Genomic DNA, 20588 nt, shown 5'->3' on the forward strand with positions numbered 1-20588 from the left:
GTCATGGACTATAGGCTCCTTGAGATTATTTAAATAGAGAGGAGGATGTACTGGGGCCAGGTGACAGGTGTTAGTAACCCCTTTCTTCTTTCAGAGCTCTCATCTGGGTGTGGATTGAGATTATTGCATCGTCGACAGAAACGGATCATTGGTGGGAACAATTCTTTAAGGTAGTAAAAGACTCTTCAAGCAGATTTTGATAGTACAGGATTATTAATATGTGTGTATGCTACAAGTGTTCCAGACCCAGGGTTTCCTTTTATTATGCATGGGGCTTGTTTTTATCATTTTATAAATAAGTAAAGAGTTATAAATTACTTATAAATTAAGTAAAAACTACCAGTAAACCGATAGTTTTCCTGCCTTTAAAAAAAAGATTTACTTAATTTTGTGTGTATTGGTGTTTTGCCTGAATGTGTATCCTTGCAGGGGTGCCAGATCCCCTAGAACTGGAGTTATAGACAGTTGTGAGCTGCCATGTGGGTACTAGGAACTGAACCTGGGTCTCCTGGAAGAGTGGCCAGGGCTCTTCACCACTGAGTTATCTTCAGCCCAGTTTTCCTGCCCTTTGATGAGCATGGTATATATATATATATATTACTGTTTGTGACTCATGGTATATGTTTTGGACACAAAATGTGGCAGAAAAAGGTATGTAACTCTGAAGAGCCATTTAATGGAGAAGAATTTTTTTTTATAAAGACAGATATAAATAATAGCATTACTTAATGCTCATTTTCATTGTAAAGTGTCATATTTATGAGACAAAATCTTACAAAAATCTACACATCATAGTATAGCATTTGAATATTAAAAAGATCACATGAGTTTTCATATAAAGTGAGATCTTTGATATACAATTTTCAATTTTTATCTTATGCTTCATTTCAGAGAGAGAGAGAGAGAGAGAGAGAGAGAGAGAGAGAGAGAGAGAGAGAGAGAGAGAGAGAGAGAGAGAGAAACAGACTGACAGAGAGACAGAGAGAGATGGGAGGTAGGCAGGGCCCTTTTAATGGGAACATAGTGAATGTGCACAGGAGGCACTCTTAGTGGCTACAGCTGAGGACGTAGCCTACCAGAACCCTGAAGGCAGATGCCTGAATATTAACAGTGAGTACTCTGGAGACCTCTACAATACCTAATAAAATGAATCAAATAAGATCTTGAAGTTGCCTGCATAAGACTTTACTATCACTGGGGTATTACACCCATCTAGTGAATGTTTTTCTCTTAATATATTCTTGTTGCAATTCTCAAGATAGTTATGGAATCATGAATAAAGGAATAGGTATAATATCAATAAAGAACTGAAGATAGAAGATATAAATGTTAAAGGCCAAGGATAAAAGATAAAGGGGGCTGAAAAGCAATATCTAATGGTCTTCATTCAGTGGGCGATGCCATCTTCATTGAACTTAGGACACAATTTTTCAAACTGTAGAAGTTCCTTATGAGTAAACTTGTGGGATGCCATTTTTGTCAATTGACTGAATGACAGGAATTGAACATAACAACAGCTTAAGCAAATTTAGACATACACCTCATTCGGCTCTCAAAGAAGAGATCAGAGGCAGCCAGTAGAGTCTCGTCCAGTGGATCCGCCCTCATCAGGACCCTTGGCTCTTTCCTTCTTCCATTTCTGCTCCCTTCATAGGGCATTTTGCTGGGCACGGTGCTCATGTTTTCTATACAGCGCTCCAGAGGCTGAGGCAGAATGATTGTTTACTGTGAGTTTAAGGCTAGTCAAGGCCACATAGACAGTTTCAGAGAAGTCTGTGTATGACAGGGCTCTGGTTTTAGACCCTGTCTCCAAAATAGTGTGTGCACGGAGGTGGCACAAGCTGGGCCAATGTAGCTTCTTTAGTTCCAGCCATTACCTTCGCTTTATGTGCAGTGGGAAGGAGATGGAATGAAGACAATGGAGTTTGAATACTCCACTATTCTTTCTGAATAGTGCTGCTAAAAACTTAATAATGGCAACTTTTTATTTTGAGATCACGAATAACTTCTGCAGACAGTTGGCATTGATAATTGTACCTCAACGTGAACAGCTTGATGTGCTTAAACATTGTTAAAATGGTGTTTATGTCAGGATATAAACAGCTCGCTAGTAGGATAGGATGCTTGGAAATGTGGTGTTTATTTTGGGTACTCATTACTGTACCTTTTAAAACACTGAGATTATGTTATTAATGAAGAAGGGAGGGCAAAGGTTGAGAAATACCAAGGAGTTTTTAAACATATGCAGTGGTGGCCACTGGAAGCAAGACAAATCCCAGGAACTCACAAATGATGGAAGGAGTGGGTTTCGGGCGTGGGGTTAATCACTGTGTGGTTGACGGGAGCGAGGAAATGAGACAGGAGCTTCTTTCACGGTGGAAGCCAGAATTCATCTTGTTTTATGTCTGCTCAGTGGCATCGCCAAAGCGTGGCACCATGCACACTTTGGGGAAGGATCTGGCCCGATACTGTTGGATGAAGTACGCTGCACCGGAAACGAGCTGTCGGTTGAGCAGTGTCCAAAGAGCTCCTGGGGAGAGCATGACTGTGGCCATAAGGAAGATGCTGGAGTGTCTTGTGTCCCTCTCACAGGTAAAGTGCCACTTCCTAGATGTGCCGTCTTCTGCCCTCGTGACTGGTACTGCCACAGCTTCTTTTCTTAATTCCGATTTTGTCGAAGGAGCAGAAAGATAAAGCTAAATATTAAGCAAAACTCAATATAAAACCAAACACAATTTTTATTTCAAAATACAATGTCTTCCCTCACAGTTATTTCTAAAAGTTTCTATTTAAAGTCCAACAAAGCTAGATCAGAAACTATCAGGGTTTTTTTTTTTTTTTTTTTTTCTTTCAATATGCTGTACCCAACAGTTAAAATCAATGTGCAGTGACACATACCGAACATTAGGTGTCAGTATATTACATCTTAAATTCATTCAGCGGATGACCAATCTTTCCCAGAATTGCTGATTCTGATTGCTGTAAAGCTGTGTTTATGTGATTGCTGATGGAAGGAAACTGATAAAGAGGCCATGCTAGCTTTGGAATCAGATTTTAGACTAATGCGCATTGCATCATGTCTGTCTTATAGGTCATATGTCATAAGGAGGGATGTTTTAAATTATTTTTACTTGTGTGTATTTATGTGTGTATGTGAAAAGTAAAAGAATTAGTATCTATGGAACTCTGATTTCTATCTTTTTATTCATGCTGCTGTTTTTTATTAGCAACACGATGCTTTTGTACAGAATATAAATTTCTAATTTACACAGAGGTAAAGACAGAATTTCATTTCCTTGAGCTGCCCACTTTCAAATGAGGTAATCTCATTAGCGCTACGATGGGCAGACGATAGTGTTTTGAAGACAATAAATCTCAAACACCAGATGGTGGTGTGTCGAGAGACTTTTGTTCACTTCAGTGGGCGCCAGAGATCTATGAGAGGTACCTTCTACTCTCCGGTTACCTGTGTTCCTTTGAGAGGTGTTTGGATTACTGTGGATGGAAATGACTTCTAAATATATCCTTTTTGGTAATGAAATTTATTGTGCTATCTGTGCACAAACTTTTTTTTTTAAAGAATTCTGTGTGTAATTAGTCACTGAGATAATAAGATTCAAGTTTCATATCTGTACTCTCAGTAAAAGAACACAGATAAGATGTGTTTTTCTCATCCGTGGGTGTCTGAGGAATAATGACCTCTTCAGCAAGCTAGATTGCTCTTTACCTGATGTAGCTTTGCCCGTGTCCTTAGTTCAGTGTTTTGATGTGCAGTTAAGAATTTGAAATACTCTCTCTAAGTCACTATATACATAAATATACATATATACATATATATATTGCTATTTCAATGAAAATGACCACTGTCCTTTAGATTTAGACTGGAATTATGGGAAATTTCCCTAATGGGATTTAATATAGAAAAGTTAAAAAATATGTGTTTTGAAATTACATCAGAATGTATTTTCTGCTTGGAGAATAGAGCACAACAATGAGGAAGAGAGATGCATTAATGTTCAGAAAGAGGGCAATGACCTCACATGACTGAGAAGAGTCATAATGTTAATTATCAAATGGCTCAGAGGGAGGCCTAACGCCAAAGGTACCAAAGCCTTCTTTTTCTTTTTTTTCTTTAACGCTAATTCGCTTTTTGTCTTTATCTTCTTATCACAGAGGGGGTCATCAGACTTGCCGGAGGGAGGAGTGGCCATGAAGGTCGCCTGGAGGTATACTATCGGGGAAAGTGGGGGACAGTCTGTGATGACGGCTGGACTGAGATGAACACATACGTGGCTTGCCGACTGCTGGGATTTAAGTAAGGCTCACTGGTGTGGGGGCATTGAACTCGAAAACACATCTTTAAAGTCAGAATTGCTGCATGATCCTTACCTGTAATTCTAAAAATAGATATGCATAACCTATCAGTTACCTATCTATGTATCATCTATTTGTGTATCCACCTGTCGTCATCAACATCTATAGTTTATCTTCATCTGTCATATCAGTAATGCCTACCTACCTACCGCCTTTCTATTTAATCTGCCTATTACTTCACCAGTTTACCTACAAACAGAAGTACAATGAAAATGACATCTTTAAAGATAATAAGTAGCCATTTCTTTCATATACTTTTCATGTACTACTTCATGTACCTATCAACATCTCTTTTCTTGAGCAAATTGTTTGACGCTAAGAGTGACTTCTGGTGCACTCTTTGTCTATTCAGGCAAGCTGCTGAATGCTTGCTTTTACGATGATGCTTTGCTATGACTGGATGCTACTAGTTTTGACATCATTGTGTCTAAAATTTCAGCAATCCCAGTGGGGAATGCTGTGGTGTCACGTGCTTCTTTCTTGGACCGTGATGATAATCGACACTTCTGTTGGAAAAGAACAGCCCTCTTGTCACGAGATGACCTTTAGAACTAGCCTTTGACCTTGCCCACTTACAATCTGAGTGCCAGACTTTGGGGCAGTATGTGTCATGTTGCATACACAATGCATTCCAGAATAAAGACTTAAATTGATTGAAGTAACAAAACGATGCCCTGGAGGTAAATATTCAAATGAAGTCCATGGATGCCCCTTCTTTCTTATCTTTCATATTTCTCTACCATGATTTTAAAAACTGGTGAATTACTTAACATCAGTTTGAAATACAGTTAATTACAAATATTCACTAAGCCTGAAAATATGTATCTCATTCAAGCTGGGTAAAGCTATGCTTAAGGGTGTATTTTTAAAAGAAAGTAAATGAAATACTGTCCACAATTTCCCTTTCTTACACATCGCTTGGAATGTTCATGTGATTTTATATCAGCTGCTTTATAAACCTGATCTTATAGCCACATTTCTTTACTTTTTCAATGGCACAGTGTCACAAGTTCAATGGATTTTGAGATCCATTAAATAGTCACGCCATGATCTACTGAATGTTTAGGTTATTTTTCTAGGGTAAAATGGACTATTAGTTACATAAGAAATAATGCTATAATGAAAATGCAAACGTTGCAAATTCACCAACATTCATGTGTTCATGTGAGCGTGTGCCACATTTAGGTTACAGAGGAAGTTCTGAAAGCGATGATTCACTGGGGTTGAGAAAGAGTAAACTCGGACTCTTTGTACAAATGCAGTCTCAAAGCTAACAAAACTTCCTGTTATATGTTTTGTGGTTGAATTACACAGAGGGACAAGGCATTTGCTGGACGCACGCTTTAAGCCCAAAGTGACAGCAATATACAATTTAAGTTCATTGCTTTTTTTATTTTTGCTAAAATTTGATTAGTTAGAAAAGTAGTCTTTAAATGACTACTTAAAAACTGTGTTGTGCCAATGGGTGGTGATACACATCTTTAATCCCAGGACTAGAGGCAGGCAGAACTCTGTGAGTTCAAGGCCATCCTGGTCTGTGGAGTGAGTTCCAGGACAGCCAGTGCTACACAGAAAAATCCTGTCTTGAAAACAAAAACCCAAATCTAAACCAAAATAAGACCATGTTGCTTTAACTTACTAAATAATTCATCTTCATCTAGTTAAAGAGATCTAGTATTTGCACAGCAGAACTATTAGTAAAATTCATGTCAAATAGAGAGACGTCTTCATATCCTTAATGAAGAAATAATAAAAGTATTGAGTGAGGGTAATGATGGGTATACAATTTCTGACTGAGAGTTGAATTTTACAGACTCTAAGAATTGAAGGCACTTGGAAGATCTTTAAACTCAGTGATAATTTGAACGATTTTTAAGGGATGAATGAAAAACTGGAAGAAGGGTGAAAGTGAATACAGTTACTTAGTTGCCAGTTTTTAAATTTACAGATATTTGCTATTTCACAGCCTATTATTTATTGCAATACATACTGTAATGTAACAAAGTCAATTGGCAAGCAGTGTCACTTATAAAAATTATGTATTAAACTTATATGACCTTTCAAAAAACCACTGTCATTGTTTTTACTTTGATGGGCTAATATCAAAATTATAATTTCTGGATTGGGTCCTGTTTCTGAGCAGTCACTGAGTTCTGGGACATTTTCTATCTTGGAGAAGGACTCCAGAATGCCCCAGGGAAGCAGATAACCTCAAATCAGCTCGAATACTTTGAGCAGAGCCCCAAACAAACAATTGTTTTCCTTTTTACTTCACAGAGTTGATCCCTGGCCAGGAATGTGAGGTTTGTCTCTTTGCACGCTCTCAGGCTGGTGGGTTAAACTGTAGACAAAACACAATTACCGGTTAGTTACTCATCAAGTCAACCAAAAGATGTTAGGATGGTTTAAATGCACGGCAAAGCAGAGTTGGGTCTCCAAGGCAGGAGAAAGGTCAGATTCTTACCCTCTGAAGTCATGATACTTAATTAGGTTGCTTTTTAATGGTCCTTTGGTTCAGGGGACGGCAGTTCTGTGAACAGTGCTCATTTCATTGCTGCAGATACGGCAAACAGTCCTCTGTAAACCATTTTGAAGGCAGCAGCGGGCCCATATGGCTGGATGATGTCAACTGCTCAGGAAAAGAGACCAGTTTCATTCAGTGCTCCAGGAGACAGTGGGGAAGGCATGACTGCAGCCATAGGGAGGATGTGGGCCTCACCTGCTACCCAGACAGTGATGGACACAGGCTTTCTCCGGGTAAGTATGAGATGATGCTCTTAAAGACACAGGTATTCTCTCTGCTTCTCCAGCCATTGGTCTGGAATGCAAACCATTTCCCGTCTTTGACTTACTGGTTAGAGGTCTGTTTCCCAAGAAGAAGATAAGCTTTTGAGTTCTCAGCTCCTAGTACGTGTCTAATTCTGGATTTGCTTTTTACCACTTAAAAGCCTAAGATGTTCAATAAGAAGAAAGGTTTCTAACCCCATATATCTATCTACTGCCCTAAATTCAGTCCCCGAAATTCACATGATAGAAGGAGAGAAGCCATTCCCCTAGGATGTCCACTTACTACCACAACAAAAAGACTATAAAAAATTTTTAATTTTTTTTAAAAGAGTACATAAAACCTTGGGGCTGGATTTCTGGCTCGGTGGCAAAGAGGAAACCACATGGCAGCTCACCACTACATGGAACTCAGAGAATCCACGTCCCTCTCAGGGCCTCGGAGACACAAGGCAAGCACAGACATGCATGCAAGCAAAACACTCATCCCCATAAAAATACATTAGATAAAGCAAAATATATGAATATTTATTGAATAAATAAACGATTGAAGTAGATCATGGGGATCGAATTCCTTGTGGATATGTTTCCTTAATATTGGAACAAAGATTTAAAAATGTAAATATTGAAAGCCATGAATCGTAAAATAATTTCATCAGTTTGGATTTGGTCTTTAGGGAGGGAAATCACCATTTTTTTGAACCTTCACTAAAATTTCAGATACACTAATAAGAAATATAAAGTTTCAAATGTTCTGCTTGATACCTAGTTAAGACTCGCTACTCTATGAAATTTTCTCGACAGAAGTGCATAGAATATTCGCTTAAGTCTGTTGATTTTGGCTTTGCTATATAATTCTCCCTCCTATCCCATGAAGTAATCCTCATCACGGATTGAAACTGAGGATTTAATCATTCTGGGCACAAGGAAAGATGGAGAACTAAAAACAATTATTTTTTTTTTTTTCTGTCTTCGTAAGGGCTCGGGTTTTCCTGAATTAGGACACACCCCAATGACTTCACAGTTTTTTGTAATAGTATGGGATCTCAGTGGGGGCTTTAAGCAAGCCACATTTTTTGTGTCTGTCTACCTATTGCACCAGATAGAGATGTGACTTTCTATCATTTATACAGTGTCATCCTTAAGTTAGTAGAGATTAGTTTCGTGGTTTTTAGATATTAAGATATTTTGTGATTTAAGTCCTTCATTTGAAATGAAAGTTAAATAGAAGGTTTTAGAATTTTTCTGATAGCTGCCTTCTTCCATGCCACCCCCTTCTGGCAGTCTACTCAATTAAGTTGCCCACATATGCCAATGTTGTCCCTCTTTCTACCTTCTAGAAACCTTTACTTGGAAGTATATATTCCATCTATGTTCATGAATTTTAAAAATGACTTAAAACAGAACTCTGTTAACGCTCTATTACTATTTAGAAGTTAGTTGTAATAAAAATAGCTAGCTCAAGACTTTTGAGTGCCATCCGTCTGTCTGTCCATCCATCCATTTATGTGAGCAACTCTTGTCCTCTGCACGTGAGACATTTTCTAATGCTAGTGACAGAAAGTTGAGCGAGATGAACCCTTTGATTGCAGGGCTTTTACAAAAACAAGAGTAACTACTGGATTTTATTGGTATTTCATCTCCTGAGTCGATTTTATATCTACCTTTTAATTGTATTATGGAGAGTTTTCACGTTTTAACATAACTTGGCTTGTTTTGGCTTTTCTAATGTTTTGATATCATGCCTTAGGTTTTCCTATCAGACTAATGGATGGAGAAAATAAGAAAGAAGGACGAGTGGAGGTTTTTGTCAATGGCCAGTGGGGAACAATCTGCGATGACGGATGGACTGATAAAGATGCAGCCGTGATCTGCCGGCAGCTTGGTTATCAGTAAGGAAGCCATAATTCCTCGGGATGGTACTTGGTGAAAGTTTCTCTGACTCAGTGGTTTTCAGGTTCATTTTAGTGAGTTTCCTTTATTTAAAACCAGTTTCTTCAATTAAAGATATCAACAGCATGCTAATTTGAAGTTGTAAAGAGTCAGTAAGTAGTCTGGTCTTATTTATATTAGCTTTACATAACATCACAAATACAGCCCAACTCTGACTATCCATAGTGATAGTGCTGCTGCCCTTAGCCCCAGGCATTCAGTTCACCGTTTCCTGTGACGTGGGCCTCAGTCCTGCATCCTCAGTCACTGAACAGTAGGTTCTTGCTGTTCATGGAGTCAAGCTGTGTAGAGCAGCTAAACACAGTAAACACTGATGTAGCTGAGGCCAGTCTTCCGCCTTTCTGTGTCAGTTGTCAAGCTTATGAGTACTTATCTTCTCTTGCAATCTACTCAGTGCCTTACATTTTCCCTCCTGCATTTGTGTGCTTGTGTGTGTGTGTGTGTGTGTGTGTGTGTGTTAATCCCCCTGTTTGAAACAGCTACCACTCTAGGGCTGATGTGTTGTGTGTTCCCCAGAGGAAGACGGCCATAGTGTGGCTCATGGGGAAATACTTTTTTTTTACAGTATAAAATAAGAAATACGGGTATTTGAATCTGGAGAAGGCAGGTTCTCAGCTGGGTGACTGGATTTTTCATGAGTGACAGTGAAAATATCAAACAGGGGTCTGGGGGTTAGAGTCAAAATACAGGTTACAACGCAGAGGCCAGGGGAATGTCTCAACGGGTAAGAGCACTGGCTGGCTCTGCAATATGAGGACCTGTGCTTGAACACTCAGAACTCACATAGAAAGCCAGGCCTGACTGCATGCTTGTGGCCCAGCATTGCAGCATAGGGACAGACAGATCTTGAGAGCTGGCTAGCCAGCGAGTCTAGCCCAAATGGCGAACTTCAGGCTCAGTGACAGACCTTGCCGCAAGGCAGTAAGACAGAGAGCAAAAGAGGACTCCTAATGTCCAGCTCTGACTTTCATGTGTGCTGACATGTGCACCTGCACCCTCACGTGTGTTGCCATACACACAGCAACACAGCTATAACATAGAGGGCTGTGATATGAGCTAGTATGCATGTTACCTAGTTCAGGGTAGATAGCTAATAATGATCTGTATTTACAAAATATACTGTTAATTATATGCATATCTTAAATATTGATCAGTTGAATTAGTTATTTCTGTATAGAATACAAAATATTTATTCAAAATAGCATCTATGTTTTATAAAATTTCAATATTTTTGTTATTGAGATACTCTGGTATACTGCCTTGTTTTTGACCTACTTGCTGGTCTAGTTATCTTATGGTCAATGGGTCGATAATTTGTAATACTAACTTGCTGTCTTCCGAATTTGTGTGGGAGGGAAAGGGAGAACAGCTTACTCTAAAGGCACAGGTGGACTTAGACAGTGCTGGGTTTTATATGCCTTTGCTCTCTCTATTTCTGTCATTCATCCCTCCACTTGTAAACACATGACTACAGTTCATGGATTTCAATTCTAACCCAGCTATCAAGAGTCATTCTGATAACTGAGAATGGTAGCTCCATCACCTATGTTTTGCCTTAAGATTGTTATTTAAATGAGAATAATCTCAAAATCTGATAAATCTAGGTAGACTTGCATGGTTTATGATTTACAGCTGAGAGAACTTGGGATTTTACATAGGAACACACATACAATTATACACACACACATGATTTGAGCAGGGCATCTTTGATCCCCATGTCCATTTTGAGTCCTAAACACTTTGGCAACACAGTTATTTGCAAAAGATCAATCCAGAAAATGTACACAGTGTAAAGGCCTTAGCCTCTTGTGTGGACATTTTAGAGATCTGTCCTCCTGCCCACAATCTCACGTGTGAAGCATCCTGTGCAAGCAGTGACAATCAGAATAGAATTAGAAAGTATTTTATAGATGGAAAACAGAAACGTGGTCATAGAAACCAGGAACCATGAGTGGAGCTAATATGATATGCTTAGCATGAGCAGAAACGCCAAAGGCATTCTTCAGTTAGGAGTTGCATAATGTCTGACACTGGATAGCATGTGGGCCTATTGTTCTTGGAGTGCTGACAGAATAGGTAGTTGAGTTCTCTGAGGCAGAATAATCAGTCGGGATGGAAATTCCAGTTTATTGAATTCTGTGTGAATATGGTTCAAAGCTCTTGAACGGTTTGTTGATTAGAGTGGCATTCTTAACCAAAATTTAAAGTGGTACACCATCACCACTATTTTAATAGAGATGCAAAATTAAGTATATTTATTTGTCTTACTTTAAACACTTGCAAATGGCTTAATTTCTGACGTAGTTGTATATGCCATTACAAATCAAACTGTTTGACTTTGCTTTCTTGCAAACAAACAACTTGAGGGGGGAGGGTCTATTTTATCGTATGTGTCAGGGAAGCCAGGGCAGGAACTCAAGAAAGAGCAGAGGCAGGGATCAGAGAGAAACACTGCTTACTGGCTTGCTTCCTGGCCCACATTCTGCTGTTTTCCCCCCCAGCCCAGTCTTATCTGTCTAGGGGTAGTACTGCCCACAGTGATCTGAGCCCATCTACAAAATTTAGCAATCAAGAATTTACCTGCATGGGCATATACACAGATCCAGGGCGACTGAGGCCATCTCTCAAGTTGACAGCTAAAGCAAAATACAAAAACCAATGAAAGCATTCCGTAATATCCAGTGGAAGATAAATCTGACCCTGTTGTCCATTTAGAAACAACCGAAGGGCAAACATACTTAATTGATCCATATACAGAAAGTATAGTTACTTTCCTCCTGGAAACTGTATTTTAACTATCTTAAATTTTTCTCCCTCCACTATACATATGTGTGTGCATGTGTAGATGGATACAAATAGAGATGGTCATAGTTTACACAATAGTAAGAGACACCTCATCACTACCGCCAAGCTTAGGAAACAGAATGCTGCTGTACCTTTAAGTGCCTAACGGGCAATTTGCACTCTTCCTAACTCCACTACCAAAAATAAAAACTCTCTAAATTTTGTTTAATTCTATTGCATTTTTTTTTACAGCTTTGAAGTATGTGTTCTCCTTAGCCCATAGTTTGATCTGTTTTTAAAAATCCAATTTTGAAAGTCAGTTGTAGTACAGTCTCACGGCTGTTATCAGTGCTGTGCCTGTATTTGTAGCAGTGTATCGTCATGGCTATAACTGAAAAGCACAGGCCAAATCATTTCTAAAGAACAAAGTTTGGCCGGGCGGTGGTGGCACAAGCCTTTAATCCCAGCACTCGTGAGGCAGAGGCAGGCGGATCTCTGTGAGTTCGAGACCAGCCTGGTCTACAGAGCTAGTTCCAGGACAGGCTCCAAAACCACAGAGAAACCCTGTCTCGAAAAACCAAGAAAAAAAAAATTCTGGAAGGTTGGAAATCTGAGGAGCCGCATTTAGTCAGGATCTTCCCGGTGGTGGAGACGGTAGCCTCAGTGGTGGTGCACTTTACTACACGGGAGAGAGGACTGGTCCAGGGCACAGAGCGCAGATGCCTTTATAAGGGACTTGTTCAAGACAGGTTTAGGGAATATACTCGGGAATATAATCATCAGAATGTTGACTCTGCACATACTCAGGTGTGTCCAGGGCTGCAAGGTGCTTTCCCATGGGGCTACACTACTTACACACTCAGTAGTCTTTAAATTTGTGACTAGCTAGTGTTTACACCCCATCGCTAATCACTAATGAGATCAAACACATTTTCTTTTGCTTACTGGTCATTACTATTTTGTTTTATATAAAATGCAATGTTTTGGCATCTATTTTATTGGGATTACTTCATTGGTATCTATTTTGCTTTTATCCTTAAGTTTTGTGATTTTTAAAAGTTTTCTGTGATTTTGGGAGCTCTTTGTATAATGTATGCTATTTTCTCTATTATAAAAGTATTTATCCCAACAAATATATTTGTGTTTATTACAAATACCAGGTTTCTGATTTATCTTTTCACTTTCCTTAGTGTAGTTTTTAAAGTGAAATTCTTGATTTAAGTTGTTGAGTTTATCAGTCTTTTACCTTAATATGTTTAATAATTTTTTCCGAACTTGATTTGTTAGGGATAGTTTTCCTGATTCTAACTTGAATGATTTTTCCTTTCATAATTGTGTTCAGTAATTTACTAGAAATTGAGTTACTTGTCTTCATTAACAAGGTTTTTTATTTGAATATCTTCAGAAAGTAACATTGAAACAACAGCAACATCAAAAAATATTACAAATAATTCTGCCTTCCTTGGCTCCCAGCTTTGTCTGTGTTAAGAGCTGTACCTATTGCTTAAAAAGGAAGCGAAAAGTAGATCTTTAGGTCCCTGGTAATTATTTAATCTCATATTTTTCTTGGCAATGTGATATTAAAAGAGTGAAATTTTGGTGCCTTTAGTTTTGAGATGCATTATGTGTGTGTTTCTAGGTAGAAGCTAAATTAGAGGCAGTTGATTCTGCAAGATTGTCTATGGAGCACACGAATGAAGAATGTTAAATGTTTTCACAGCCACAAGTAATTTTTCAGTACATGCGTATACTAATTTTAATATTCAGATCTAAGGAAGAGTTAAGCTGAAGTGTGTTGAATTTGTCAGATGCTTGGCTGGCCACCCCTACATCTGAAGAACTCTGTTTCTAGGGGTCCTGCCCGAGCAAGGACCATGGCTTATTTTGGGGAAGGAAAAGGACCCATCCACATGGACAATGTGAAGTGCACAGGAAGTGAGAAGGCCCTGGCTGACTGTGTCAAACAGGACATCGGGAGGCACAACTGCCGCCACAGTGAAGATGCAGGGGTCATCTGTGACTATTCGGAGAAGAAAGCGTCAGGTCGTGGCAGTAAAGGTAAGTCACTTCTGGGCCACTGAGCAAGCCGAGAATTCTCATCACTATTGCTGGACTTCGTTAACAAAACCCTAGTGCATAAGAAATGCGCACAGCCGCTTGTTGTTTGTGTCCATGGTTAGAGCTGCTGGTGGCCGGCCGGCATATGTGTCTTCACAAGGCTTACCGCGGGGCAGGACTGGGCTTCCAGAACCTTGCCTGAGATCAACTCCTGTACATTCCCAACCATTTCTGTATTACTCTTTCTTTGAAATCCTTTGTTATCTTTTACAAAGAGAACATCTTTTAAATCTGGATAGACGTACATAGTCTTGGTTCATTTTCACACCCTCTCTTTAGTAATTGTTGAGCTAATACAAGAGCAGGACTGGATGGTGCTGACATGGTTCTGCGCTTCTCAGGTGCTTCTAGCTGTGATAGCAATACTCAGAAGCCTGCTTTCCCTGAAGACAACCCTTTTCCCTAAATACATCTTTCCCTAAAAAGTTAACTTGTTACATTCCTTTCAATAATTAAAATAATATTTAAAAATTGAATATAAAATTCTTCATTATATAGAACTAAATATACATAATTATATAACAATAAATAAATTATATTGTATATGTTTATACGCTATATATATATTATGTCAAATTCCTGGAGCAGCTGAAAACTGTAAAACTGAATATGTCGGCACATTTTATTTTGATGCCTTTTCATGGTAGGTAGTGCTTCCATTAATCAGCAAAATGTGTCATCTCTAGCTACGTCACAGGATTTGGCTCATTATCTTCTTGTTTTCTGCTGCAGCGCAGAACTTTGTGACTCTCATAAGACAGTAGAACACAGTGATTGGTGACTGGTCGTCTGATAGGGTATTCTTATACAAGAATCCAATCGCGCTTCTCAATTCTCTACTCCAAGTGTACGGCTTGATATTGATCTTTGCTTCTTAAAGTCGGGTACTTTGCCCCAGAAGGACACACAATTTAAGTTTTGCTTACTTTGTATTAGAGCATCACTTTTCTTGGCATCAGATACCCTGGTCCAATTTTCTCATATTAAATGTTGCAGTGCCCTCTGTAAGACTCATATCCAAAGTGATGAAGGGTCTGGTTTTGATGGCATGCCCCTAAGGTGACTCGGCAAATTAATCATCCTGGTACACATTGCTACACCTCTTTCTTTGCCAAAAATTACTGCTGGCCCTCTGGTGGATTCCCTTGCCTAGTTACTTTGGAACCATTAGCACTGATTTGGTCTTGGTGTTCTTGGCACTATTCCCACCGTTCTTATACAGATAAAAAAATAACAAATACAAAAACGTGTGTGCACAATATGCTTTTAACTTATTTATATGCTAATAAATAAGCAGCTATACATTTGTGTATATATGTAAACTACTACATAAATTCTTTCTAAAATTATTTTAAAATTTAGTCATGATTTATATATTTTCTTTTCTTTTGTATACATTTGTCACTTTCTAATATACTTAATTGAACTCTTGTGTATTTATGGCAGAATGTTCCCCTAGGAAGGATAATCAGGGATGTTTTGGCAGCCCGTGAACCCCTCCAGAGCCTAATGATTGGAAACTTCATAAAATTTCTGATCGATTTGCATAAGACTGTTGTTAGGTTAAAATATAACTCTTATTTATTTATTTTTCTGTTTTTTTTCGAGATAGGGTTTCTCTGTGTAACAACCCTGGCTGTCTTAGAACTAGCTCTTGTAGACCAGGCTGGCCTCAACTCACAGAGATCTGCCTGCCTCCCAAGTGCTGGGATTAAAGGGGTGTGCCACCACCACCTGGCCCATAACTCTTATTCTTATTTTATATTTATTTAAAAAAAACCTGTCTTCTCTCATTTTACCTATCAGATCCAGTTCCCAACCCCTCCCTCCCCCCACTCCCTCACCTTACCTTCCCCTTCCATCCCCATCCACTCTTCAGAGAGGCTAAGGCTTCCCATGGGGAGTCACAGTCTAGCACATTGCTTTGAGGCAGGACCAAGGCCCTCCCCACTATATCTAGGCAGAGCAAGGTATCCCTCCAGGGAGAATGGGTTCCAAAAACCCAGTAAAAGCAGTAGGGATAAATCCTGATCTCATTGCCAGGGTCTCCACAGTCTGCTCCAGCCATACGGCTGTCACCCACATTCTGAGGGCCTAGTTTGGTCCTATGCTGGTTCCCTTGCTGCCAGGCCAGAGTTGGTGGGCTCCCATTAGCTCAGGTAAGCTGTTTCAGTGGGTGTCTCCATCGTGGTCTTGACATCTTTGCTCTTATTCCTTCCACTCTTTGACTGGACTTTGGAAGTTCAGCCCAGTGCTCCCCTGTAGATCTCTGCATCTGCTTCCATCAGTTGCTGGATGAAGGTTCTATGATGACAATTAAGGTAGTCATCAATCTGACTACATGGCAAGGCCAGTTCAGGCACCCTCTCCACTATTGCTTAGGGTCTTAAGTAGGATCATCCTTGTGGATTCCTTGGAATGTCTCTAGTGCCAGGTTTCTTGCTAGCCCCATAATGGCTCTTTCAATCAAGATATCTCTTTTCTTGTTCCTGTTTCTGTCTCTCCCCCATCTCGACCATCCCATTCCCTCAAGTTGTCCTCCCGCCTCCGTTTCTCCCCTCCTCTTCTGCCTTCCCTTCTCCCCCACATTCCATTTTCTCAGGAGATCTTGTCTATTTTCCCTTTCCAGGGGATCTATGTATGTTTCTCCTAGGCTTCTCCTTGTTACTTAGCTTCTCTGGGGTCATGGACTATAGGCTCCTTGAGATTATTTAAATAGAGAGGAGGATGTACTGGGGCCAGGTGACAGGTGTTAGTAACCCCTTTCTTCTTTCAGAGCTCTCATCTGGGTGTGGATTGAGATTATTGCATCGTCGACAGAAACGGATCATTGGTGGGAACAATTCTTTAAGGTAGTAAAAGACTCTTCAAGCAGATTTTGATAGTACAGGATTATTAATATGTGTGTATGCTACAAGTGTTCCAGACCCAGGGTTTCCTTTTATTATGCATGGGGCTTGTTTTTATCATTTTATAAATAAGTAAAGAGTTATAAATTACTTATAAATTAAGTAAAAACTACCAGTAAACCGATAGTTTTCCTGCCTTTAAAAAAAAGATTTACTTAATTTTGTGTGTATTGGTGTTTTGCCTGAATGTGTATCCTTGCAGGGGTGCCAGATCCCCTAGAACTGGAGTTATAGACAGTTGTGAGCTGCCATGTGGGTACTAGGAACTGAACCTGGGTCTCCTGGAAGAGTGGCCAGGGCTCTTCACCACTGAGTTATCTTCAGCCCAGTTTTCCTGCCCTTTGATGAGCATGGTATATATATATATATATTACTGTTTGTGACTCATGGTATATGTTTTGGACACAAAATGTGGCAGAAAAAGGTATGTAACTCTGAAGAGCCATTTAATGGAGAAGAATTTTTTTTTATAAAGACAGATATAAATAATAGCATTACTTAATGCTCATTTTCATTGTAAAGTGTCATATTTATGAGACAAAATCTTACAAAAATCTACACATCATAGTATAGCATTTGAATATTAAAAAGATCACATGAGTTTTCATATAAAGTGAGATCTTTGATATACAATTTTCAATTTTTATCTTATGCTTCATTTCAGAGAGAGAGAGAGAGAGAGAGAGAGAGAGAGAGAGAGAGAAAGAGAGAGTGAGTGAGAGAGAGAGAGAGAACAGCAAGGGAATAAAGCATACTCGCTAAACTGACTCTTGGTCCTCAGCCAAACCAAGGAATGTAGCTTGTGTGTGTGTGCCTGCATGTGTGTATCTGTGTGTGCGTGTGTGTATGTGTGCCTGCATGTGTGTGTGTGCCTGCATATTTGCTTTCTAATTGAGTGATTTTTAAAATACATTTTTAATTTTAATTCCATGGTAGGAAGCCAGTACTTCCTTAGGCTACATGAGGTACCTACGCATCTGAGTAGGGCAAGTAGAGAGATTACACTGGACCAATGGAATATAAAGAAGACAGCTTGCTTCTAAGAGAGTTGGAGATGAGTGGAATGTATAGAGATGCCTGTCAGCAAATTTTCAGAGTTCTCGATATAAACGGTAAATTGAGTTGTATGGACATTGTTCTCCATGTAGGAAGGACCTAATGGCTTCACTTTGCTGAGTGCTGAGTCCTTCCCTCCACCTGCCCTGAAGTCATTGTTTCACCTGATGCTTTCTTTCCTTCTCCCCTCTCTTGAATGTGTGGCTTGACTTCTAGGGGTGCTTGGCCTTGGCAGGCTTCCCTCCGACTGAAGTCGTCCCACGGAGATGGCCGGCTGCTTTGTGGAGCCACCCTTCTGAGTAGCTGCTGGGTCCTGACAGCTGCGCACTGTTTCAAAAGGTGTGTGCCCCTCATTCCAAGCAATATGATATCCTGTAGCTCACTCCATGCCCAGCGGCACTGTGGGTGGCAGAACCGGGCAATATGCTTTCTCTGTATGCCCTGCAGAGCTGTGATTATAAGGGAGGTGATGCAAGGAAGACCAGCAAAGAGGCCTCAGGAAACAAACTGATGTTCTCTGGTCAAAACAAGTCTGGAACGAGGGAGGACGGAAGGGAACTTTGCGGAGAGGAAAGAGAAACGGTGGTGCATTCCTCAAGTGTTTACCTAAGATGCGGGTGTGGGGAAACATCCCTGGACTTTGGAGGTTGAGGCAGGAGAATAATTGAGTTTGAGGCTAGCATGGGACGAACATTGAGGTTATCTCAAACAAACAAGTGAGCAAGCAAACAACACACACCAATAAAAATGTATTTGATGAAAATTCATATCCTTGCAGAAGTAAAATTGAGGTATATTATTTGGTTTCCAGTTGTTCTAAGGAGGAAGAAATATAGCCTTAGTGCTTTTAATGTCTCTACACTCTTGGTGGTTTGTGTATCAAGTTTCTCTGTATCTTCTTGAAAGCCACACTACGTCTCTTTTATTCTTAGCTTTTATGGCACAGAGTCCTACCTGACAAGAGCTTCCTCTCGTCCCAGACATTTTATCAGTCCATTCTGAGCTTTTCCCAGCCCGCTGGAACTAGAGTTATAGACAGTTTTGAACTGCCATGGGGTGCTAGAAAACAAACCCAGGACCTCGGCAAGGAAAACAGGTGTTCTTAACCACTGAGCCCTCTCTCAATCACCTCCACCTTGTTTTTTGAGATAAGGTTCCCACATTTTTCCTAGTGTTAAATGATATTTTGGGACATGGGTATGCTGCTAGCAATTTTAAGTAGAAGCTGAAGTAAATTAATGATATATATATATAATATTTCTTTTGAGTCGTATGTGGTACAAATTATTCGCTTTTGCTATTTCTTATTGTAAATCATTGCACAAAGCACTATGAAGTGACCTTGTGTCTACAGTGGCACAGAAATACAACTAAGAGAAGTTTCTGGCCGTTTTAATTCCTGTTAACTTCCCATATTGACTACAAACGCAATTCTAGAAGAATTAATGCATGCGAAACAAGGGCTTTCTTATTGCCTTTAATTGTCTACTCCAATTTAATCTGCTCAAGAATATCATTTTTCTCGATTTTATCTCTTTGACTTTTTGCCTGGAAATACCACAGGAACTACAAATTGGCAGAGATTATTGCTGTGCAAGAGGTGGACTCTGTAAACGCTTATCATTAGAAAGACTAGTCCCAGAGGTAACGAGAGTTATGTCTAAACACCAGCGAATCAAATGTATCTCTCGTGCTCTCCTAGATGATGGAGTTCTGAGGAACATGGTCTTTGCTGGGGCACTGAATCATGCCAAAGCCCTTTCCTGCATATGCATTGCCTATCTGTCAGGGACAGTGCAAGGTCCCAGGAAGATGACTTCTTCCACAGCAATGGCAAGCATTAGTACAGGCAACTGTAGTGAAGGACGTTCTGAGTTTAATCCAGATTCTAGCGGCAGCGATGCGCACAGGCTGATATTAAGACACTGTGATATTTTTGAGAGATGACTCTACATAGAGAAAAAACATAAATGTTCTCTACATATGGCCCTAAACCTAACCTAATTCTTCACTTTTCAATTCTAGGAATTTGTTGTTGTTCATCTTAATGATAAAATATCAGAGAAACTGGGATTATTAATATTAGATTTCCTGGGCTGCCTGGTCTCAGATCCTCTCTTGCACAAACTTGTTTGGGAGTTTCATCCAATTTTCATTTGTGGGCAGTTGAAAGAATTTCAACAAACAATTCAAAGACATGTCAGCCAAAACTTAGAATGTTTTGCTTTAGAAAGATTTTTTTTTTTATACATCTAACAATACAACACAAATTCAGCTAAGCTAGGAAGACTAAAATACATGAAAAAAATTTCCTTTATGTTTTCTGGAGAAGCCTTGAGCCACACGTCTTTGACACCCAGAAATACACCAGGATACGGTTTCCTCCCTGAAGTTCTTCATAACACCCACTAGGAAGTAGTAGTAGACAAATACTTGGTTGGAAAACTAGTCAAGATTTTTTAATCAGATGCCCCTCAAATCTCAAGCATAATAGTCCATTTTAAGAATAATTGGAGTTTGAGCCGGAAAGATGCTAATCTAATAAAATAAATGCTTGCCTAATGTGTTAGGGTTTCTATTGCTGTGAAGAGACACCATGATCATGGCAAC

At 39.5% G+C, this 20588-nt stretch overlaps 1 protein-coding gene across 1 annotated transcript in view; it reads left to right on the plus strand.

The window, feature by feature from the left end:
* Prss12 (serine protease 12) overlaps positions 1-20588 on the plus strand; it is a 50165-nt gene that overhangs the window by 24478 nt on the left and 5099 nt on the right. The window contains exons 3-9 of the mRNA XM_050153461.1: positions 2414-2592; positions 4174-4315; positions 6935-7131; positions 8909-9050; positions 13748-13953; positions 16790-16865; positions 18195-18317. Of these exons, the coding sequence (XP_050009418.1) occupies positions 2414-2592; positions 4174-4315; positions 6935-7131; positions 8909-9050; positions 13748-13953; positions 16790-16865; positions 18195-18317 (1065 nt within the window). The remainder of the gene's footprint in view (positions 1-2413; positions 2593-4173; positions 4316-6934; positions 7132-8908; positions 9051-13747; positions 13954-16789; positions 16866-18194; positions 18318-20588) is intronic.

The sequence above is a fragment of the Alexandromys fortis genome, unplaced genomic scaffold (genome assembly GCF_014885135.2).
Source record: "Alexandromys fortis isolate MF-2015 unplaced genomic scaffold, M_Fortis_MF-2015_v1.1 scaffold_19, whole genome shotgun sequence".
NCBI lineage: Eukaryota > Metazoa > Chordata > Mammalia > Rodentia > Cricetidae > Alexandromys > Alexandromys fortis.